The sequence below is a fragment of the Cebus imitator genome, unplaced genomic scaffold, assembly GCF_001604975.1.
Source record: "Cebus imitator isolate Cc_AM_T3 unplaced genomic scaffold, Cebus_imitator-1.0 Scaffold113, whole genome shotgun sequence".
Classification (NCBI taxonomy): Eukaryota; Metazoa; Chordata; class Mammalia; order Primates; family Cebidae; genus Cebus; species Cebus imitator.
In genome coordinates, this window is record NW_016107428.1 from 7,349,912 (window position 1) to 7,374,635 (window position 24,724).

General features: G+C 37.7%; 1 protein-coding gene across 6 annotated transcripts in view; it reads right to left on the reverse strand.

Moving 5' to 3' along the window:
* Positions 1-9,254: 9,254 nt before the first annotated feature.
* The window catches only part of ANKRD44 (ankyrin repeat domain 44), a 334,866-nt gene continuing 319,396 nt past the window's right edge, over positions 9,255-24,724 (reverse strand). For 4 of the 6 annotated variants that reach the window (XM_017538761.2, XM_017538760.2, XM_017538758.2 and 1 more), the window contains 7 exons: positions 23,826-23,913; positions 22,754-22,837; positions 21,592-21,737; positions 21,023-21,105; positions 18,265-18,347; positions 16,208-16,299; positions 9,255-13,520 (listed from right to left, as the gene is read on the reverse strand). In XM_017538761.2, the coding sequence (XP_017394250.1) occupies positions 13,273-13,520; positions 16,208-16,299; positions 18,265-18,347; positions 21,023-21,105; positions 21,592-21,737; positions 22,754-22,837; positions 23,826-23,913 (824 nt within the window). In that variant the 3' untranslated portion in view covers positions 9,255-13,272. The remainder of the gene's footprint in view (positions 13,521-16,207; positions 16,300-18,264; positions 18,348-21,022; positions 21,106-21,591; positions 21,738-22,753; positions 22,838-23,825; positions 23,914-24,724) is intronic. The other 2 variants (XM_037742095.1, XM_017538762.2) reach the window with 1 other exon arrangement.

Genomic DNA, 24,724 nt, shown 5'->3' on the forward strand with positions numbered 1-24,724 from the left:
GTGACACACACCTGTAATCCCGGCTACCTGAGAGGCTGAGACATGATGGCTTGAACCTGGGAGGTGGAGGTTACAGGGAGCTAAGATTGTCCCACTGCACTCCAGTCTGTGTGGCACAGTTAGTCTCTGTCTCAAAAACAAAAAACAAAACAAAACAAAAAACCACACATACACAAAAGAAAAATACATCAAAATAAAACTACAAATTGATATCCCTTATGAATATAGTTACAAAAGTCCTCAACAAAACATTAGCATATAGAATCCAACAACATATAAAAATGATTATACACTAAAACCAAGTGGAATTTATCCTATATATACAAGCTGATTGGACATATAAAAATTAATCGATGCAACAGGTAATATTAATAAAATAAGGGACAAAGGACAAAACCACATGATCAGTTATCTCAAAAGAAGCAGAAAAGCTTTTGGCAAAATTCAAACCCTTTTCTTAATAAAAACACTCAAGAAACTAGGAAGAGAAAGGATTTCCTCAAACTGATCAAGGACATCTGTGAAAAACCCACAGTAAACATTATATTTAACAGTGAGAGACTGGATTCTTTCCCCCTAAGATCACATACAGGGTAAGAATATCACTCTCACCACATCTATTCAACATTATACTGGAGGTTCTAGCCAGGGAAATTAGGCAAGACAAAATAATACAAGCTATGAAAGTAATAATCCTCTCCAGATTGGAAAAGAAGTAAAACTATCCCTATTTGCAGATGACATAATCTTATATGTAGAAAACTTTAAGGAATCCAACTGAGTGCAGCAGTCATGCCTGTAATCCCAGCACTTTGGGAAGCTGAGACAGGTGGATTGCTTGAGCCCAGAAGTTCAAGACCAGCCTGGGCAACACGGCAAAACCCCATCTTCACACACACACAAAAATACAAAAATTAGCCAGGCATGGTGGTACACACCTGTAGTCCCAGCTACTTGGGTGGCTGAAGGCAGAAGGATCAACTGAGCCCAGGAAGTTGAGGGTGAAGTGAGCCATGATCATGCCACTACACTCCTGTCTGGGCAGCAGAGTGAGAAAAGAAAAGAGAGAAAAAGAGAGAGGCAAAGGAAGGAAAGAAGGAAGGAAGGAAGGAAGGAAGGAAGGAAGGAAGGAAGGAAGGAAGGAAGGAAGGAAGGACTGACTCTAAGGAATCTACTGAAAAACTATTAGCACTAACAAGTTCAGCAAGGTTGCAGGATACAAGATCAATTTTTAAAAATCAATTGTACTTCTATATACTAGCAATGAACAATCTGAAATTTAAATTAAGAAAACAATTCCCTTAACAACAATATCAAACAGAATAAAATACTTAGGAATAAATTTAACAAAGTAAGTGCAAAACTTGTATACTGAAAACTACAAAGCACTGTTTAAAGAAAGTCCTAAAATAAATGGAGAGACATCCCATGTTCATGGACCAGAAAACCTAATACTGTTAAAATGGCAATACTCCCCAAATTGATCTACAGATTCTAACTGTGAGAGCTAAACCTATACAACTCTTAAAACATAGGAGTAAATCTTCATGACTTTGAAGTAGACAGTGGTTTTCTAGATATGACACCAAAAGTATGAGCTTCTGAGCCTCAAAGCATACTGTCAAGAAAGGGGAAAAACCCATGGAATGGGTGAAAATACTTACAAATCCTATATCTGATAAGGAACTTGTATCCAGACTATATAAATAACTCTTACAATTCACCAATAAAAAACAACCTGATTTAAAAATGGGCAAAGGATTTGAATATACATTTCTCCAAAGAAAATATACAAATATCCAATAAGCACATAGAAAGGTGCTTGACATCATTAGTCAGCAGAGAAATGCAAGTGAAAACCACAATGAGATATCACTTCACATCTACTAGGATGGCCATAATAAAAATAAATGGGGAATAAGAAGTATTGGCAAGGATGTAGAGAAATTGGAACTCTTATACATTGCTGATGGGAATGTTTGGCAGCCTCTGTGAAACAATTTGGCAGATCCTCAAAATGATAAACATACAGTTACCATTTCCACTTCTAGATATATACACAATTCCACTCCTAGGTATACACACAAGAAATCAAAACATATGTCTATACAAAAATCTGTACACAAATGTTTACAGCAGCATTATTCATGATAGCTCAAAAGTAAAAAAAAAAAACCCAAATGTCCACCAACTGATGAATGAATAAACAAAATGTGGTATATCCATATAATTAAATATTATTTGGCTATAAAAGGAAATTAAGCATCTCTGTATGCTGATACAGTTTGGATGTTTGTTCCCTCCAAATCTTATGTTGTAATATTAATATAATCCCCAATGTTAGAGGGGAGCCTGGTGGGAGGTGTTTGGGTCATGGGGGCAGATCTGTCACAAATGGCTTAGTGCTATCCTTGCAATAATGAGTATGTTCTTGCTTTGAGTTCACATGAGATCTGGTTGTTTAAGAGTGTGGCACCTTCCCCTTCTCTCTCCCTTTCCCTCTTCACATTCCACCATGATTGGAAGCTTCCTGAGGCCCTTACCAGAAAAAGTTGCTAGCACCATTCTTCCTGTACAGCCTGCAGAACCATGAGACAAAAGAAACCACTTTTCTTTATAAATTACCCAATCTCAGGAATTTCTTTATAGCAATGCAAGAAGAGACTAACGTATAGACGAAGACGTGTATGAACCCTGAAAACACTCTGCTAAGAAGGCAGTCACGAAGGGCCACATAGTGTATCATTTCATTTATATGACATGTCTAGAATTGGCAAATTCATAGAAACAGAAAATAATTAGTGGTTGCCAGGAGATGGGGAGAGACAGAGAATAGAGAATGACTGTTAATGAAGACAGTTTTTCTTTTGGAGGTGATGAATATTTTCTGAAATTAGTAGTGATGATTATATAACTTTTTAAAATCACTAAAAACCATCAACTTGTATCCTTTAAAAGGGTGAATTTTATGTCATGTCAATTATATCTCAATAAAACTTTTTTTTTTAATGGCCGCTCGTTTTGACCCATGGGCCATAGTTTACCAACCCTCTGTTGTAGACCAGTATTTACAGACCCTGAAGAAAGGCCATCTGATAGTTTTTTTTTTTTTTAAAGGCTACATAAAAGAAAATAATAATAACATCAAGCAGCTGTTTTCTTTCCAAAATATATATAGCATAGTGGTAAAAACTATTACTTCTGGAGCCACTTGACTAGATATGAATCTTAGATCTGGCACCAACTAGCCGTATGTCCTTGGGAAAATAATAATACCTACCTTCTAGAGTAGATGTAAGAATAAATAACATCTACTTTCTAGGGTTGTTTAAAACATGTAAAGCACTCAGAACAGTGCTTGGCACATTGTAAGCATTCAGTGAGCATCAGCTGTTTTTACTATTCACCCCAATTAGAAAGCAGCCTGATAATTTAATAAGGTGATTTTCTTTTTTTTTTTTTTTTTTTTGAGATGGAGTTTTGCTCTTGTTGTCCAGGCTGGAGTGCAGTGGCATCATCTCGGCTCACTGCAACCTCCACCTCCTGGGTTTAAGCAATTCTCCTGCCTCAGCCTCTAGAGTACCTGGGATTACAGGCATGCGCCACCATGTTCAGCTGATTTTGTATTTTTAGTAGAGATGGGGTTTCTCCATGTTGGTCAGACTGGTCTCAAACTCCCAACCTCAGGTGATCCGCCCGCCTCGGCCTCTAAAAATGCTGGGATTACAGGTGTGAGCCACCGTGGCCAGCCAATAAGGTGATTTGTATTTGCAGTTTAAAAGTTTTTGTCACAACAAACATCTTAGCAAGAATGTTCCCTGCTCTGCACCATCCAGGACACTCTCAGATCATGAGTTTGGCAGCAAGGAAAATGATCATTAATATACACTAGAAAGTATGTTCTTATCTTTAGGAACTATTGTTAGCACCCTGAAAGGCTTTTCTTTTTCAATATCTGAATGGCATTGTGGGATATCAATTGGTTTCTCAATCTAATTTCTAGTGTTAGCTGTAACATCACAAAGCAAACACCCAGATGGCACCAACTGAACCCTTTACCATCATATTTAGCAGTGATGCCAGAAGGAAATGGGCTCAGCAGCCTCAACAAAATTTACATGCTAATGGGTAGACCCTTGTGAATGAAGTTAAGCAGAAAATCAATAAATTACCAGGTAGCATTCTCCTAACAAAAATTTTTACAGGTTTTAAGTAATAATAGTAAGGAGTAAGTCTCAGGCCTGAAAAAGAATATGAAATAAAACACGGCATGAAGAAATCATTTCCGAAAAAAATAAATTCAAAAGGGATTAGAAACCTGAGTTAGCTTTCTATTTATTTAGTTGGAAATTGAGATTTTTCAGGAAAAGTTAATGTTTTAAAGCAAATTTAATTTTCACTTAAACAGCAATATAGAATTCCAATAATTTTAGTTTTGTCCTCTGCAGAAGGCCCACTGGGAAGTATTCGATTTTTCATTGTTATCACTAAGACGTTGTCTGAGCCACACTCTTCTTTTGTTCATTCTGCAGCTCTTCACCATCTGTCATGTTTTCTGGAGAGCCTCATAAACACATTTAGGTTAAACCATATGGTCACAAAACCTGTCATTCTGTTATAGCCAAAGTCTGGTTGGTTTTTTAATAGAAATGCACTTGACCATTTTACTTCTTTAAACGCTTCATCCTAATCCTAGAACCAAATTTCAGCCTGACAGTAAATCAGCTCTTAGTATCTACCTACTTAAAGTAAAATACTTGAATAATAGATGTTTTGAAGTAGCTAAATTTTCTCATTTATTTTGCTCCAGTGCTATAATAAATGGCTTTTCGCATTTGTCATGTTGGCCTCCTGTTATTTATTTCTTCACTTCCAATGCTTTTTTTTCTTCAGTCATTCTCAACCACCCACTCCCATGGTTATAGCCTTTGCTTTGTCATCATCAAAACTGTACCACCTGTGAAATCTTTATTTTGAGCACCCTACATCCAGATCACCAACTCTGGGGCTACAATTCAACAATTCTGTCTTATCATGACCTTCAATCCATTGACGACTACTTTTTCAATGTCCATTTCCTCCCTCATGATTTGACTTTCTTCCCTACCCAGTTTAGAATCCATGATCTATATAATCACATCCATTGAAAGCACCATAGTTCCATAACCTCTCTCCCTTTGGACTTAACTAGGAAAGCTCTATACCAGGTTAAACTCTACTGTCTTCTTACTCTGTGCCTACACCCAAACATCTGATGAAAAAATCCACCAGGATGACTGGTTTCATTTAGATTTATGATCATAACTCTCAAGTGTACTAAATCCTCCTCAGCAACCCTTCTCTGCTACTCTAAAATGTTCTCTTCATGCTGGGCATGGTGCCTCATGCCTATAATCCCAGCAGTTTGGGAGGTCATGAGGGGTGGATTACTTGAGGTTGGGAGTTTGAGACCAGCCTGGCCAATATGGCAAAACCCTGTATCTACTAAAATTTTTAAAAAATTACCCAAGTGGTGGCGTGTGCCTGTAGTCCCAGCTACTCAGGAGGCTGAGGCAGGAGAATTGCTTGAACCTAGGAGAGGGAGGTTGCCATGAGCCAGTGTCATGCCACTACACTCCAGCCTGGGCTATGGAGTGAGACCCCATCTCAACAACAACAACAACAACAAAATATTCTCTCCAAAATTACCCTCCCATCCCTTGTCAGCCTTCTTGCTCTCTCCCAGGCAACTCCTTCCACTCCCAGCATCAGTATGCTACAACATCTATCTTAAAAAACAAATACCCTTCCTGTTCTCCACATCCTCCTCCAGTTACCACCTCATTTTTCTTCCTTTCTTCTCCCTTCCCTCTCTCTCCTCAACCTACCACCTTTAGACTGTTGCCCCAACCATTCTGATTTATATGTTCTTGGAAAGGTCATCAATAAACTCTATGTTGCCAAATCCATTGGTCAGCTTCTCTGCATTTGACTTCCCAGAAGCAACTGAGACAATAGAGATAACTGACACTTCTGTGACCCTTTCTTTCCCAGGCTTCAGGGACATCTTGGTCTCTTGGTTTTCCTCCTGCCTCTGACCATTATGTCTTGTCTTCTCTGCTAGAGCCTCCTCCTCCTCTTCCTAACCTCTAAATGTTGGAGTGTCCACAGTTCCGGGCTCTTCTCTCTACCATTCATTCCTGAGGGAACCTCCTCTCATCTGTCAATACTGAAAAAAATATGCAGTAAGCTTTTTGTGCTCTGAAAGTATTTCTTCAGCATTTTTACTTTTGAAAATGATAAAATTCTTCCAGAATTAAAATACACTGTACTTCATTAAATTGTCATTTAAAAGTAGAAAATGGTATCCTAGAAATTGTGTCCACCAGTGCCTAGAGAACCCTGTGAGGCTGAAGTACTGTGTTGCCAGAGCTTGCCATGTCACTGGGCCAAGTGCCCCTCTTTGTGAGCAGGAGTGCCCCGCACCGGGAAAGTAGATACAATCACCTCTTGCCTAAGACAAGAAATTCACATGTGTATGCCCACATTTTTGGTTTGATCATAAGGGAATTAAAAATGTCTTGATCTGTGCAAATCTTCTCCCCTGGAAAAATACATAACCAGGGCACACGTGCTCAGCAGTGCCTTCTAAAGTTCTTCTCAACCTTGTAAGTTCTCGTTCGGAGGGCACATGATGTATGTTTATGCAATCCCTTGTGAAAATAGATAAGGAAATATGGCTGGCATCACAAGCAATACATTGATGAGGAAATGATTCAGAAACAAGAGGAAGGCAAATAGGCGAACAGTGGGGTAGAGGAGCATTGACATTGTGGATGATGCAGTTGTTCTCCAGGCTGAGTGGCATATTTGGTCTCCCTGGCCCTTAGAACCAAAAATACTAGTAGCAACCCTGCCCACCCTCCAGCCATTGTGCCAACCACAAATGCCCACACATTTCCAATCACTCCCAAGAATGCCTGAGAATGAATGAATGGCACAGCCATTATCTTGGTGCTTTACATTTTACAGCAAATGTACCTTCAGGATGAAATCTGCTAAAGAGACAGTTCATACAGTACTTTTACCCACAATGTTTTTATGTTAACAGCCTTTTAGCTTAATGCTTTTGTGCTTTGCAAGTTAATTTTGGAACACATTAAATGTGGTAAGTGAGAGATAGATATACAGGGATCTAAACCTACCAAATGGAATTAGCGACAAGGATCCTTTGACAAGCAGTTTGGAGACAAGGTGCCACATCAATGTTCAAAAATATAATTACTGCAGTGGAGGCCATTGTCATCTTTCTTTGCTTATGAGAGCACAATTAAAATTAGGGATCTCTACATTTTCTTTGAAAGGGTGAGTTCAGGAAGTCAAGCAAGCAATTTTCTTATCAATAACTGGGAAGAAGGTATATTAGTGCGTTGTTACAGCCTCAAAGGACACTGTGATAGACCAGGGTGGTGACTAGCTTCCAAAAATGGCTCCTAGTGATTGCTATTCCTGCTGTTCACACCCTTGGGGAATCCCTTGCCCTTGAGTGTAGATTGGACCGAGTAACTTGCTTCTCATGAATAGAATATGAGAAAAATGATCAAGTATCACTTCTGAAATTCAGTTGCAAAAACCTGTGACTTTGTCTTGCTCCCTCCCTCTCCGACTTTTCTCAGCATGCTCACCCTCAAGGCAAGCTGCCATGTTGTCAGCTTCCCTTCGGAAAGGCCCATCTGGCAAGAAACGGTGGGCAGCCAATAGCCATCAAGGAACTGAGGACTTCAGTCTAACAACCCACGAGAAGAATACTGCCAGCAACCATAGAAGTAAGCTTAGAAATGGATCGTTCCGGGCCAACACCATGATCACAGCCTGTGAGAAACCCTAGAGCAGAAGACCCAGCTAAACTAGGGCTGACTCACAGAAACTGTGAGTTAGGAAACAGTTGTTGTTTTAAGGTACTAAGTTTTGGGGTAATTTGTTACACAGCAATAGATAACTAATATACCCAGTCTGCTCTAAACAACAGGAAGCACTCGTGGTGTGATTCTGGCTTTACAATCTTTAAAACCGAGAAACACCCAGATTTGTGTATTTGAATAAGGAGGGAGGCAGGGTTGGGTACAAAACCTTCCTGAAGATTTCTGGCAGAAAAAAACAAAACATTATATGGCAAGATGGCATCGAAGAGAGACCATCTAGAGGCAGATGTTGTATCATCAGATCACTATCTACAAAAATTCAAGTTGTATAACTTCTCTAGGATTCAGTTTCTTCCTGAAAGAGCTGGTGATATGATTGGGCTGGACTGTTAGAACTGCTAACATTCTATAATGCTTGATTTGAGGAACTCAGGCAGGCATCACCCCCAAATCTCTTAGTCAATAGCTGGAAACTCCATCATTAGGAATTTGTTCCTTAGTGCTTCCAGGGACTGTCTCTGAAGTTACTACTCAAGATGAAAAATTCTGGATGGCGAGATAGATAGGGAAGGAAATTCTGTGGATACTTTTAAGGATAGTGCAGAGACGGAGGTTTTTGTGTTGCTATGAAGTCCCTGAAGGGTAGTGGTGACGGTACCAAAGATAGGCATGGTTGATTTCACGATTTTGAGGACCTGATAAGCTTCTTCCTTTTTGACATATGTGAACTATATAACTGATCATATTTCTCTTCTTACCCTGGTTGCAGGGAAGCTGAGAGCAAACTGAAGTTCAGTCACAGACACTGTTTTAAATTTTATGGTTCCTGTCTCTGTTTGCATTCTTTTTCTCTGTTCTCATTTTTCTTCTAGTTTATCACATCTTTTGTCATAAGCCAGCTCAAATCCGTTATGGACTAGACTGGGCAACATAATGAGATCCCATCTTTGTAAAAAAAAAAACAAAATTAGCCAAGCATGGTGGTACATACCTGTAGTCCCAGCTACTCGGGAGGCTGAGGTAGGAGGATTACTTCAGCCTAGGAGGTTGAGGCTGCAGTGAGCCGAGATCTTACCACTGCCCTTCAGCCTGGGCAACAGAGCAGAAAACTAAACAAAACAAAACCCTTTATGGAAAAAGTTGGAAGTGTAAGAAAATATAATAAACACAAGCATATATGTTTGAATTTTTTCTCTAATTATGATAATACAAACATAAATCATGAATCTGGAGATACACTTTTATCTTGATTATTTTCTAAATGTAAAGTTAATTTGGCTTGGGGGCCAAAGATTTAAATTAGCATAATTTAGAAAAAGCATAAATTGGAAAAATTAAAGAAAACACAAATTGCAATATTTGTACCGTTTTTATTTGTAAAAATAACCATCTGAATGCATTTCCATAGTATATTACAGTTAAGTACTTCATTACCTTATTAGAGCATTCAGTAGTTGTAAAAGTATTAAACTGTGCTTGAGACGACTCAGACTGGTTCAAAGTCATTCACTGAACTAAAAGTCATTTTCCCCATTTTTACAGTCCTGACATTTACCAGAGTCATTCAACTCCAATTTACATAGGAAAACATTATAGACAAAATCCCACTGAAGTCATCAAACAGTATTTTATGCTGTTACAAATATGTTATGCAAAATATAACACTGGCACCAGATTTGTATCATCGTGCTTTGCAAAGATATATTGCACATGCTAAAGCATAAAATATGTAGACAAAACTACCAAATAAAAGATATTTGCATTGAATTTTTAGATCACTGCATAAGAAACGCATAGAATTACATTTTATACAAACACTCAGATTGTCACTATCTTAAAACGCTTTTCCCCTATAATACTGACCTATGGTTTACAGTTTTGTAAGAAGAAAGCATTTTAGCACTGCAAAATCAAAAAATTCCTATAGAAAACTTTAGCATTTTCATATTCATTTCAATGCAAGTAAAAGGGGAAACAGGAAAAAAAAACACTTTATACATTCAAAGAAAGGTTGAAATGAAAACTCACTGGTATCATATTGCTCTGATAACACTCAAATGAAAAAATACAAAACATTCCGCAGAACATTTTCAGAATATACAAATATAAAAAGGCACTCTAACTTCATATTACAAGACAAAAAAGGGATGAGTTCTTCAACCAACACAACATATAAGCACAGCAAGTCGCTCAACAGTACAAAGAATAACTAGTGCAGCAAATCCATTTGATGTTCTTGTTCTAATTTAATAATAAAATGATAAGCAGTGTTCACTGCCTAAAGTACCAAAACATAGTATGGTGCCCTTTTAGTAGTGATAAATAGAAATCCCCTGAGCTGTTTACTGTAGAATCATAGCAGATTTTAGGCAATTTGGAGATAGTAATGCATTTACCAAAGACAGGCAGACACTGGCAAATAAGTAAGTGCAATGAAACATGATCCCTGTGGCTGTGGTTAAAATACAGTCTAAAAATAACAAGTAAAAGCACTAAGCAACTAAGACTCAGGTAAAAACACATCTTGTTTTTTCTTAGAAAGCTGTGGTGCAAACATAATTTTATTTCTAAGAGATGTCATTAAAACACAGAAATGATAGTTTTTAAAGTCACTTCTTAAAAAAAAAATTTAGTCTTGGGGGAAGGAAGAAAGAAAGCGAGAAAGAGAGAGATATCAATTGATGTAATGAACAGTTTGCTGTGAGCATGATTTCATTTTGTTCCTTTGTCCTCCTTCTATGAGTAAGACAGTAGGAAAAAGTCAAAACGCAGCTCCATGGAGATAACGTCTCATGGTGAGTCACTGCTTTGCTGAAAGGATCCTTGTACTCTGCTACTTGACAGGAAAAATGTTAACGCTGCTTTGCCATTAAAGCAGGCATTTCATTTCCTGCTTGAAATGCCAACTGAGCAAGATTTCCATTCACTTCTAGAAAAAGACACCGCAGTATATTGTGCTTTTTCAACACTGGATCACTCTTAATTTTCAGTGTTTTGGTAAAGATAGGGTCATTATTGCTCATTAGCAATTTATCAGCTTTTTATAAATTCATCTTCTGTAAACAAACAAAAAGGATAGAAGAGGGGAGCACACCACCAAGAATTCAAAAAACAATGGTGGTGGTGTGGGAAATTTTCAGCGAAATTAATACCAGTTCAAAAAACAATGGTGGTGGTGTGGGAAATTTTCAGCGAAATTAATTCCTTTGAACAAGTTCTCATTTCTGAAGAACCCAACAGGAGTTTTAATTAAATCCAGGATATTAAGTAAGATTAAAGTTTTACAGCTAGATGAAAAATATAATACAGTTATCTGTCTTTGATCCAGATACGATAGAACACTATTTTTGAAATATCTCACATATACTATAAAACAGAAATTTCCAGGGTGGAAATGGAACTCATAAAATGTCAGAGAGTCCTGCTCTAAGCACATTTTTTTCCTGTCTCTTCCTCAAGTAGAAAATTGCACTTGAGCTGGTGATTTTTATTTCTCCTCTTGGCACATGTGCCCACACACTGCCATCATTTCCCATTAGGTTACTGAGACTATGTGAGCTTTTCAGTGTACTTAGGGTAATTTCTGGATATTTCTTTGGGCTGCCTTTGTGTATATGATCCACTACACATTTGAGTTTTTAGCTCACAGAAGAGCATCCAGACTGCAAGGTCTTCTAAACTCAACTGGCTACCAACTGTGGTAGCCCTCTCTAACCAACGTGGAAGAACCTGAGGGTCAGCTAGAAACCTTAGCAGTGGAAATGCTGGGTTGGCCTTAGGGCTTTTGGCTAGCCCAGGGTCAAATGTGTTTTTCCACTTTTGTTATTCTAAATAAGATACATAGCAATTAAAATAGAGAACAAATAATGGATGTTTCCTTGCCATTTGTTTCATTTCAAATAAATATAAACACATTTACATCAAAAGTATATGGACATTTTCTCTAGTTTAGCAAAAAACAAAACAAAACAAAAACCCATGGTCAACACATCATCAGTTACAAATGTTAAGCTGTCAACTAGAAATCTGTGTCATAAGAAATATAAAATACAACAAAGACTGGTACACAAAAAGATTACATTTTAACTCCATAGAAAAGCTACTTCAGTTCTCACTTGCATTTTGAAGGAAAAAAATGTAAATCTTCCATTTTAGACTGAAGCATTTTGGTCCTCATGTGTAGCTGGGCTGATGAACTACATACACACACACACACATATATGTATATATATATACATGCACACATATATGTGTGTGTGTACATGTGCATAATTTTTAAAGAGTCTCATTCTTCTTTTTGTATAGCTGTTCCAGGTGTGGAACGGGGTCCATTTGACCTAGAAGCTTTGGCAGAGGGAGCAGACACAGTATTCACTACGTTGATTTCATCATCAAGCAACTGGCAATTGGCTTTACATTCTAAATCACTCATTTCTCCTTTCTGCTTTCACTTTTGTATTTCTTTTTGCAGTCACACTTTTCACTCACATGGCATGACCTTGACTGAGAAGCTCAGTTTACTACTGATGAACAACGCTGATGATTCTGATGTTTTAAAAAAGTTAGTATTTTGATTTAAGAGGGAATTAACAAAGGGTAGTTTCATGTTAATTTTGCATATTGTGTCAAAGTTCTGTGCAATATCAATTCACCTGAAATGTTATTAGATAAATTTGGGTTCAATCACTTAAGTGAAAATTAGTCACAGGCTTGTTATAGGGAACACTGTGTTAAACAAAAAAAGCAAGTTCAGTTTTTCAATTAATCTAGCAACTTTAACAGAGATCCTCAGAAAGAAGTTCTGGATATTTAAATGCTTACTATAGAGAGGATATAAACAGTTGGACTCTCTAAAAAGATTATTACAGGCATTATTTCTGAAGATGAACACCTTTACCTTTGGCTTCTAGTGAGGAAGTAAACATCAAAGTGAGAAAAGGTTTGAGGCATTTCCTATCTACCTCTTCCCTTCCCTCCCCGGGGACATGAATGTCACACTGATAGACTTCTGAGAACTCACTGCTAAATACATGAAAAGAAAAATTATTCATAGTGAACAGCTGCCTCTCTGTTGCATTATCCCTGAAGAACAGGAATTAAATATATCTTTTATTCTTTACTGAAAATGAGAGGTAGACTTTCACAGATGTATCTTAGATCTAAAGAAAATGTGAAACAAAACCAAACTGAGGCCATCTGTGTGAGTGTTCCACCCAACAGCCTCACTGCCCTCCCTCAGTTAATTCCTTCTCTACTAACTTCTGGAAGCCCAGGCCCCAAATAATACTTGAATACAACATGAACCTGGAATTCAAGCTTCTTTCCCTTCCTCCAACACCGGTGATCAAGGAAAAGCTTCTACAGTCCAAAGTCAAAACGTTTCCGAATCAGAATCATTTTCATTGTACCCATCCTCTGAGCCTATGTTGTTACTGCACAGGCTAACCATGCTACCCAGATTGGAGAGGGTCGTCCTGCTCAAATTGTCTTTTTTTAAACAAACGAAGTTGACGGCCGTCATTGTACTGGAAGGAGAAAAAGGCATCATGGTAGCCAAAATGAGGGCCAGGCAGTCGGCCACGTCTTTGTTAGGAGCACAAGCCAGGGCCGGGGTATGACCTGGGCGTAAATGCAGACAAGGCAGTGGTTAGTCCTGGGGAGTCTAGAGGAGGCACGAACATTCCACAGTACATCTCGGATGATCTCACAGGTGGAGATGTATGTTGAGTTAGAAATCATGCCAGATAAAAGGAGGGTTACTTCTCACAAGTCATGCTAGGGGTGAGGCTAGAGGGGAGAGGGAGGGGGAGACATTTTATGGAGGGCTTTTTATTTTTGTTTTCAGCTCATATGACTATGACAAGCACGATATTATCCAGTTAGGCAGGATTCCAGCCTTCATTTAGTGAACAGAAACACGAGGGGGTGGGTGTGGGACACAATTCCACAATAAACAGCAACAGGACAATCAGGAAGATGTTTCTGCCTGAGAGCACACGCACACCATGAGCCTCAGGCCTGGGCCTGAGAAGGACTCTCATTCTGAGAACAATGACTTTCCATTGTTAGGTAATTGTGTGTCCAATTAGAAAAGGTATTGAAAATTAGATGACTGCAAAAGTGAATAATGAAGCTTTGCCATTTCATACATGCTTCCTAGAAAGAAGACACCAATAATTGGTTTTAGAAAAATGGAATCATTTCAGTAGATCAGACACAGGAAAGCACTTTGTTTGTAATTAAAAATTTACTATCATTTAGGAGAAATTTACCAATTGTTTTGTTTTTTTGTTTTTTTTTTTTGACGGGGTTTTACTCTGTTGCCCAGGCTGGATTGTAGTGGCATGGGCCTTGATCTCACTGAAGCCTTGTCTTCTGGGCTCAGGCAATCCTCCCACCTCAGCCTCCCAAGTAGCTGGGACTGTAGATGTGTGCTACTATGTCGGGCTGATTTTTTTTTTTTTAATACAGTCGAGTTCTTGCTATGTTTCCTAGGCTGCTGTTTAACTCCTGGGTCAAGCGATCCTCTGACCTTGGCTTCTCAAAGTCCTGGGATTATAGGCATGAGCCATCACACCTGGCCTAACAGAATATTTAAAAATGGCCACTCACCAACCAAAGTCCCAAATCTAAAATGTTATGGATGTGAGAAAATTACTATGCTTGTTATAACTAGAACCATGTTATTCTCTACCATTTTGACTCAGTGGGTCCAGTCCAGATAAGAAAACTGTCTTAACTCATAATACAGGCTCTTTGGGGAGGCAGGTTAAGTCTTTGAGTTGATTATTTCCCTTATCCAGCCTTTATTCTATTAGCCTGAAAGGGTTAGCTGCCTTCTTGGCTGGCCAATGTTCCCACTACGCAGTGAGTAGGGCACTCGCTCAGTCATTCAGAGGAATGGCTCAATAAAACTCAACATTTTGTTGTTTTGTTTATCATTACCTGCTCTCCCCATCCTGCCCTTTTGGATATCATTCCTTTTTCTCAAACAAATGAGAATGGACAGGTAGTTTAACATTCCATTCACAAAGGTCAGGGATGAGTAAAGGAATTACGGTTGCACTGCTGTACAAAATTGCCCCAAATGTTCCCAGGCCTTTGGGATGCTGGTCCGCACCAACCCAAGGCTCTTGTTCCTAAGGTTGCTATCAGCTGAACAAACCTTCAATGCAGCAGATTTGTACCAAGGAAAAGCAAAACTAATTTATTCTATTCTCTTTGACCATTTTGGAGAAAACCTGTGGGCCTCTGCATGCCAACCCTAAGTCTACAGTAACGATAATAGGGTGAGGGAAGGTGAGGCGGAAAACCAAGGAGATGGAGTAAAAGAGAACTTTCTGCACTTCCTAGATGAATCAGGTGGGGGACAGAGCAGGGTACATGCTAGGATAAATGGGGCTGCAAAATCAAACTAATAAGAGTTAGCTAATGATGTCAATATGGCTGCTTACTTCTGAGAAATAGGCATGAGCTGCTAATTCCAATACCTGTAATAAGCAGTTGAGTTACATTAACACATTATAATACTTTAATTAAATGCCATATTTAAAAAATTACATAAATATCCAGAAGTTCCTTTTTTGCTCCCCAAGGTTAATAGGCATTGTGCTTAAAATGACAGTTTAGTACAATTCTAGTGGCTATTTGCTTTCAAAATTTCTTAGGAAGCAGAGTAGAAAGCTTCTGTTAAGATTTAGTTCATTAGAAAAGGAACATTATACAAATCAGGGGAAGCTTCGGTCCTAGACATTAATTAAGAAATTTTACTCTCGTTCCTCAAATTTCCATACTGGGAATATGAGTTCTGATCTGTACTTAAAGTAAAAAAAAAAAAAAAAAAAAAAAAAAAAAAAAAAAAAAAAAAAAAAAAAAAAAAAAAACTTGATCTCAGAATGAACTTAAATACACTCAAAGATCTAGGTTTTTATTTGAGTCCTTGAGCATGCACTAATGACATGTGTAATCCCTAACTCTTCAGCATTTGCAGTGAAAATTTCGAATGCCAACTTGAAACCCTTTTAGTGTGTCTAAAATATTTTAACCACAGTGCTGAGGAGTTAGAGACCAGCTGCTGGCATTACATGCAAAATGGACAGCAATGGTGGGCTACAGGTAGACTATGTGATTTACAAAAAGACAGACGGGACAAGTTATCCTTGCTTCATTTCTCACACACATGGGACTTCCAAGGGGGACAGAATTCTTAACTGCCTTTTAAACTAGCTCCTATGTTTCTCATTTTCCTCTGGCTTCAACTAGCTTATGGGAGGTACCTGCAGTCGCTGTTGACTTTTTCGACTTACCATTTTCATCCACAGCAAGTACACAGGCCCCTTTTGCCAGCAACTCCTCAACTACCACCTTCAAGCCATTGCGCGCAGCAACATGGAGGGGTCTGAAAAACACAAGACCGAGCATCAATTGTGGTACATATTTGGGTGAGAATGTGGCATTTTTGTTGGCCCATATCACAAAGAGGAAGAAATACTTAAGAATCCACAACTAGTATATGGATGTTTTTACTTTAAAACAAAAAAATTGCTGACTAGATCTTTCCAGGTTCTACTGATCCAACTGTTCTTGTATGTTTGGCCCAGATCTTGCTGCCTCTCAAACAATCTCAGTGACAGTAAATAGGAAGATAGAGGAAGAACTCAAGTTTGGTGTGTTTTGCAGGTTTTTTACTGCTTGATTTCTAACAGAATTTGAATCACTGTTTCACATAGTTCAATAATATGACTGGTATTAATGTCACCCATATATGTGTTTAATCTCAAACCTCCTTCTTACTACTAAATGCACACAGATGCTTTACTGAATTTATAATACCTTAAAGAATTATGTCGGCTGGGCATGGTGGCTCATGCCTGTAATTCCAACACTTTGGGAGGCTGAGGAGGGCAGATCACCTGAGGTCAGGAGATTGAGACCAAACTGGCCAACACAGTGAAACCCTGACTCTACTAAAAATACAGAAATTAGCTGGGCATGGTGGCAGGTGCCTGTAATCCCAGCTACTTGGGAGGCGGAGGCAGGAGCATCACTTGAACCCTGGAGACAGAGATTGCAGTGAGCCGAGATAGTGCCACTGCACTGCAGCCTGGGTGAGAGAGCAAGACTCTGTCTCAAAAGAAAAAAAAAAGAATTATGTCAAACTCAGTATATTGTGCTATAAACTGCATAAGAATCCTTTTTTTTTGGCGGGGGGTGGGGGGGACAGGTCTCACTCTGTCACCCAGGCTGGAGCGCAGTGGCACGATCATAGCTCACTGCAGTCTTGACCTCTTGCTGGGCTCAAGTGATCCTCCGGCTTCAGTCTCCTGAGTAGCTGGGAGTACCGGTGCAAACCACCATGGCTGGCTAGTTTTTTAAATTTTGTGTAGAGAAGGGGTTTCATCATGTTGGCCAGGCTGGTCTCAAACTCCTGTGGTCAAGTGATCTGCCTGCCTCAGACTCCCAAAGTGCTGGGATTACAGGCATGAGCCATTATACCCAGCCAACAATCTTCTTCTTTGAGACAGAGTCTCACTCTTGTTGCCCAGGCTGGAGTGCAGTGGCACAATCTCAGCTCACTGCAACCTCCACCTCCCAGGTTCAAGTGATTCTCCTGCCTTAGCCTCCCAATTAGCTGAGATTACAGGTGCCCACCACCACGCCCAGCTATTTTTTTTTTTTTGTATTTTTAGTAGAGATGGGGTTCCAACATATTGGCCAGGCTGGTCATGAATTCCTGGCCTTAAGTAATCTATCTGCCTTGGCCTCCCAAAGTGCTGAGATTACAGGCATGAGCCACTATGCCCAGCTTAAGAATCTTAAATGAAAAAAATTCCTTTGCCTTTAAAACAAATGCATAAATAATTTCCTAAAGCGGAAAATGAAACAGCTTTTAGATCTTTCACGCCGAGGGTTACACTGAATTCTATTAAAATATAATCAAGACAAATAGCTTAGAAACTCTTCAAATGTATTCTGGGAACCTGATTTGTAAAACTGTCATTTTCCAGTCAGAATACATAATGCTAATACATAATATAAATAGTTTCCCCAAATATGTCAGTCCATAAGATTTTTCTAACAGCCCACTAAATTTATAATATTGCCCCAGAAATATCAGCAAAGAGAAACACAGACCTCACAAAGTTCTATGAAGACATATCAAAAGAAAGCTTCTAACTAAAATTGCCTAGCTTGGTCAGCACTTATAGGTATGTGACTGTCACCTTCATGCAGGGGAAGCCAGGTCTGCATCTTTCACCACTGTGCTCCCCAGAGCTAGTCTGGCAGATAGCAGCCTCTTTATATTTGTAGAATAAATGACTATGACTCGGGGTTCAAGTCCAACATTAGTAGTTACACTTACGTCTGCAGTGCATTATTTTTTGCATTAATAAGGCTCTCATCTTGTATCTTGTCAAGTATTAACAAGGCACATTTTTCATGACCCTAATAAAGAAAAAGGATGATAAGAAATATGGGACAGAGACACAGAAAAGTTACTGAAAAATTTCTTCATTGTAATTTAAATTGAAAATGAATTTCCTCTGCCTTACAACATTCTGTAGGGTTATTTTCTGAGTCATTTTTTTCTTCTTAATAGCAAATGGGCTCCAGACACTGTAAGAGTCCTAATAAGGTCTATTAGAACTTGGTTAACGTAAGTCTGATCCAAAATATTAATATTGCTAAGATAAATTTAAAAATTAATGCTCAGAGAGCTAAAGCAGATGCTAGTTTAGCTAGGTCAGCTGGTAAGTAGGGAGTAGAATTAGGAATATTGTTTGAATCTTTCAACATTTAACATACCTCAAAAGTCCCATACTGACTCCTATTTCAAGATATCAGTTACTATTTCAGTGATCCATTTATCCTCGGAATTCCTATTACTTCTATTATCTGTATCACTCATCATCATTAATTGCCTTATATTGTAAAGAAACCCTATTTCAGGGAAACACATTCTTTTCTTCCTCAACCAGTAGAAATATCTCTCTGTACCTTATGAAAATTAGATGGTTAATAATTTTTGAAAATCAACTGATGAGTCAGAGACCCCTTCACATTTTCAGGCCTGATACCCTTTTAAGGGGTCACGGCTTCCTAAGCCTTCGCTAATCAACATGTGGCCTGCATTAGTATTACTGGGAGTTAGAACTGCTGAATCTCAAGCTCTGCCCCAGACCTAATAAATCAGAATCTGTTTTTTCACAAAATTCCCAGGTGATTCATTTGCATGATCAAGTTTAAAAAGCATTGCACTTATATTCACCAAAATACTATACCTTGAAATAAACTTCATAAAGCTGAGTACTTTTTGTGGTTCCCATGGGCTTCCCAGAGCATGAAGTGAGAAAATGCAAGCAATGAAAGGAATGGCTGAGACTTCTGGCACCATATAGGTAACACGACAATATTTTAACTACATTGAAATCAACCGCCGCCATGGGTGCTAACTGACTTCATACTATAATACTTTACATGGGAGACCATTAAATATAATTTTAGAAATGTCCATGGAGGTTTTATTCTGAGGCACTGCTGTTGGAGTATAAACTGTTGTGAACTCATAAGAGGGCAAGTTGGTCTAAAAATATTTATATCAGGCTGGGTGTGGTGGCTCACACCTGTAATTCTAACACTTTGGGAGGCTGAGGCAGGCGGATCACAAGGTCAGGAGTTTGAGACCAGCCTGGCCAGAATAGTGAAACCCCATCTCTACTAAAAAAATTCAAAAATTTGCCAGGCATGATGGTACACACCTGTAGTCCCAGCTAGTCAGGGGGCTGAGGCAGGAGAATCGCTTAAACCCAGGAGGCAGAGGTTGTAGTGGGCTGAGATTGCACCACTGCACTCCAGCCTTGACAACAGATTAAGACTCCATCTCAGAAAAAAAATATGTATCTTTAGATCCTTAGACTCAATAATTCCACACTTAGGAATTTATCTTAAAGAAATGAGTAAGGATGTTTATAAAAGATTTCTCTTCAATAAGCATTATTTATACAGATTGAGCATCCCAAATTCAAAAATCTGAAATCAAAAATGCTATAAAATCCAAAACTTTTTGAATATTGACATGACACTCAGATTTTTGGATTTGGAATAATCAACAGGCATAATGCAAATATTCCAAAATCCAAAAAATTCCTAAATCCAAAACACTTTCTAGTCCCAGGCATTCAGATAAGAGATACTGAACTTGTACTCACATATAATTGAAAATGAGTTATATGTCTAATAATAGCAGATGGGTTGAATGAAGGATGGCCCATTTCTAAGCTGAAATACTACATATCTTCTAAAATACCATAAATCATGATGTCTAAAAGACATTCATAATATACTATTCAGCAACAAAACCAAGTTTTATAAAATCATATATGATATAAAAAGATAAATTATATATATATAATTATATATATATAATTATATATTTATAAATATATATAAATATATATTTATATATATATTTATATATATATAATTATATATAATTTTAAAAATAAATATATGTAAATTATATATATATATATATATATATATATTTTATCTTTTATGGAAGAAGGAATCTTGAGCAACATGTGAACACATTTCTATTTGAAAAAAAAACCAACACATTCTTTGCATTGAATTACACACCGGAAAAAAGGGGGGAGGGTAGAAATACACATAGATCTATTTATTTGCTTCATAGTAAAGTATTTTTTGGCTGTTACTACAGTGTCTTCAAATGCAACGAAAGGAAAACAAGTAAAACTGCTTATACTTTACAAGCCATCTAACTAACGTCCTAACTTTTATATGGTACCAAAATGTGATACAACAACCAGGGAGACAGATACAGTGGCAGTATCAAGACAGACAGACTACAGCAAGAAGGCAAGTGGCAAGCTCCCTGAAAAGCATGTCCGCATCATCCGTGTTGATGAAGCGTATCTTCATCAACCTAGTGGGTCTGTCTTTTCCTTCTCACCCTTCAATTCCACTTTTAGTTGACAAGACTCTGGAAAAATGTACATCTTAATTAAGAGCCATGCTACCCAGTTCTCAGATAGCATTTCAGTGGTATTATTACCGTTATTACAGCATGAAGTAGTAATGTTTTAAATTCATTTACATACTTTACTACAAGCCAAATGTAAGGGTGTATTCAAGTCCTTGTCCTTTACAGTCAGATCAGCCTGGGCACTGTTCACCAAAATATCTGTAGAAAAAGCCCAAAAGAGGGTTACTTAGATGAGATGCTAATCACATGCATTTTGAAGAAGTTACTACAAACATAATAACATATTTAAATTAGTACAGCTCACATAATCATATTTAATATTTTTAAAGAAAAAAGGGAGTAATTTATTGTCATATCTGTGCTATCCAAATTCAAGGTTAATAGGCACTAATTTTAACTGCTTTAAGAGTTCATTATTTCCATTTAAAATGATTCTGTTCTTAAACTTGGTTTCTAAATGTTAAGAATTTCACTGCAGATGGGTGGGCTCTGTGACAAGGTCCACCAATAATCAAAAAACAGGGAGCAGAAGATGCTCGAACAGGTAGAAACAGGTAACCCAAGTAAAACTGCTAATGGCCCTTTTCCACATGTATATACTATGAGAACAACTGATTTCTTGATTTTACATTATTTTGGTTTTTGGATGAGCATAAATGTAAAGTCCATACAACAAGCACATACCCACAGCGCCTGCCTGCCCATTCTCTGCAGCCATCATCAGTGCTGTTTTCCCTGAATTATCTACTGTGTTCACTTGAGCATTGTGTCTCAGAAGAAGCTGCAAGCACTCCACATGATCAGCAAATGCTGCTGCGTGAAGGGGTGTCCTAAAGATTTAAAACAAGTATCACTTCAGTTTCCTTTAAACTTCATTCTCGTTAGTAACTGCCCAAGAAACATGTACATGGTGTTGTCTTAAGGATTTAAAACTTCTCAGTTTATAGACATAGGGATCAGGCCCCCTTCCCCTAAAGGTCATCCACAGCAGACGCCAAAGTCACCTATGTTACTGGAATCCCCCAGATTTCAGGGGGTGTATGTGTTGGCCCTGATAATGAAATCAGTGTCTTTACTGACTCTTTAAATTCCAGTGAGTCTACTTTTATTTTTGAGACAGATACTTTCAAAATTAATCCTTAAATCTATAGGTTTTTTAAAAATAAAAATTTAAAAGCCCATCATATCATCCATTGTGGATGCTTAATTTCTTTTAGAGGATAATTTGGCATTATTTATCAAAATTAAAAACTATTAACCCTTTAACCAAGGAATCCAATTCTAGGTCTTTATCTCTCAGATACACTTGGTCATGTGTACAGACACATATATGAGAATGTTCACTCTACCACACTTTGAAACAGCAAAATATTGGAAATTACCTAAATGTTCTTCAATAGAGGGTAGGATGAGCAAATTACAGCATATCCATTCAATGAAATAATACGCAGCTTTAAAAAGAATATGATAAATCTATATATTTTGGTATGGAAGGTTCTCCAAGATATACTAAAAGTAGAGCATTGTTATAGAATGCTACCATGTGCAAAAAGAATCCACACATATACACATATGTATGTATACATGTTTATAAGTATGCACAGAAAATATTTAGGACAACATAAAAATTGTAAATAACAGTATATAGTAGCTTTTTCTGTGGAAGAGGCTGGTGATTCTGGGCTAAAAGGAAATTTATTTTAATTATATCCCTTCTGAAATATGAAAAACCATGCTTATCCATTATTTTTTCAATTAAAAACATAGATGCTTGGCTACTCTGCAACTGCAAAGCAGAGACTAAGATTCATCAAGATAAAAGTCATGCCGTTTTAGGGTTACTTACCTGCCTTTGTCATCTCTACAACTAACGATACTGGAATCTATGGCCCCAAGCAGCAATGATGCACAATTCCCATGGTCATTTATTCTAAAATAAAAATGGGTTTTAATGTAACAATCTCACTCTTTTACATTGTATCCCCTCCTAACCCATCTTCCTATGTACTGTATATTTGATACTCTCAAGCATTTTTAAAAAAATCGAACGTTAATATTTGTGGTATATGTTTCAATGGCATACACTTATGGTATTGAAACCAATGGTAACCCCTAGCATTACTTTAGAACCTCTATATCCAGTAGAAGTTTATTGCACTTATACAAGGTACCATGTTAGGTGTTTTGGAGATACCAAAGTGGAATAAACATGCTTCCTTTAGATTTAAATTTTTTCTGACTCTTTTTCACTTACTCTTTCTTTATTGATCTATTTTATGCCTCCAATATCTCTCCAATCAAATGGCCCAGCTTCATATAAAGGCCAGAGACAATGTAAAGACAAAGCATCCTCAGGTCTTGGGCCCCCAGGCTAATCATGGAAGCCCTGTTGAACATAAGACTCCCAGGCTGACTATGGAAGTCTGACTTAAAGTCACTGTATCTACTGAACAATTGCTCACCATTGAGACTGGGGCAAAAATTAAATTTATCAGAAAAAAACTTACAACATATGAAAAATGAAGAATTTCAGTACATGAAAAGTTGTCCTAGTGTGAAATGTCTTTCTCACCATCTGTAGGCATACTAATGTCAGTTCTGACTTATTTTTAGAATTTGGCAGACGAATGTGAGTTATACCTGAAGAGCTCTCCACATGTGTAATGCACCACTCACTCTACCCCTTTATGAGATTTCCCTAGGGTGGCAGGTGTGTCCCTTTGGAACTGTGGCACTCCACAAATAGCTCTGGGAAAATCATTAATGTTTGCTACCAGATCTACTTGTCTTTAGCAGCAAAATGGAATATTTCAGTCTTATCTGTAATCTAAAAGCTTTTTTTCCCCTAAAAAGCAACTTTTCTATGTGTAGTTAAAATAATAAAAGCAATACCATCAATTCTCAGCATTTCTACTTACATTGCACAGTGCAGTGGAGTAAAGGGATTACCGATAAATTTGCGAAAACATTTTTGCTCCAAAAGTACCTCTATACAGTTTTCATTACCTGAAAGAAATAAAAATCATTTAGGGAGTTTTCAAGAAAGAAATTTTGTTCAACCCAATCTGCTTTTTCATTAAGTATTGAGTTTTGGCTTATGAATTTTCCTGAATTGGCTGAACATTCATTCTCTATGGGATAAAATTAACAAAATGCCAAACTGTTATTAACTATGTTCACAGGTGTTCTGAGACTTAATGAACAAATAAAACAATGAAGGCCATATGGTCTGGTGGAGAGAAATGGAGAATACAACTCATTTGCAAGCAAAATATATTCTGTGTTATGCTGAGCTCTTGAAAGATAGATGCTTCACACAGGCATGCTTCAATTTTTCCACATTTATAAGAGGAAATGTACCTCTCACTCATACAAATACTTCCACTTACAGTTATACATTCCAGTGGAGAGGCGAAACTGTCATTAGTAGAAAACAGTATTTGAGATAAGGCATGTGAAAAGGTTTTGACTGTAAAATACTACATGTGTTTTAATTGGCCCCAAGAATAGTTCTTGGCATATCATGGCCACTCAGTCAGCACTATTCAAATAAGTAGATGTATGAATATGAGAGATTGTTTTCAACAAAATGGCAGGTGGTTTTCAAATCAACTGAATTTGAGTTAAGTAAGGTCCTAGCTGTCAGCTTATTTGTTATGTGATCTGAGTCAATTTAGTTGAGATCTCTGAGCCTCAGTTTCTCATATGTACAAAATTGGACTAGGAATATCTGCCCTATCTATGTCATAGGATGGTGGGAACTTTATTCAATAAAGAGCCTCAGTGTGGTTTGCGAAGTTCTATACAAACAAGACAG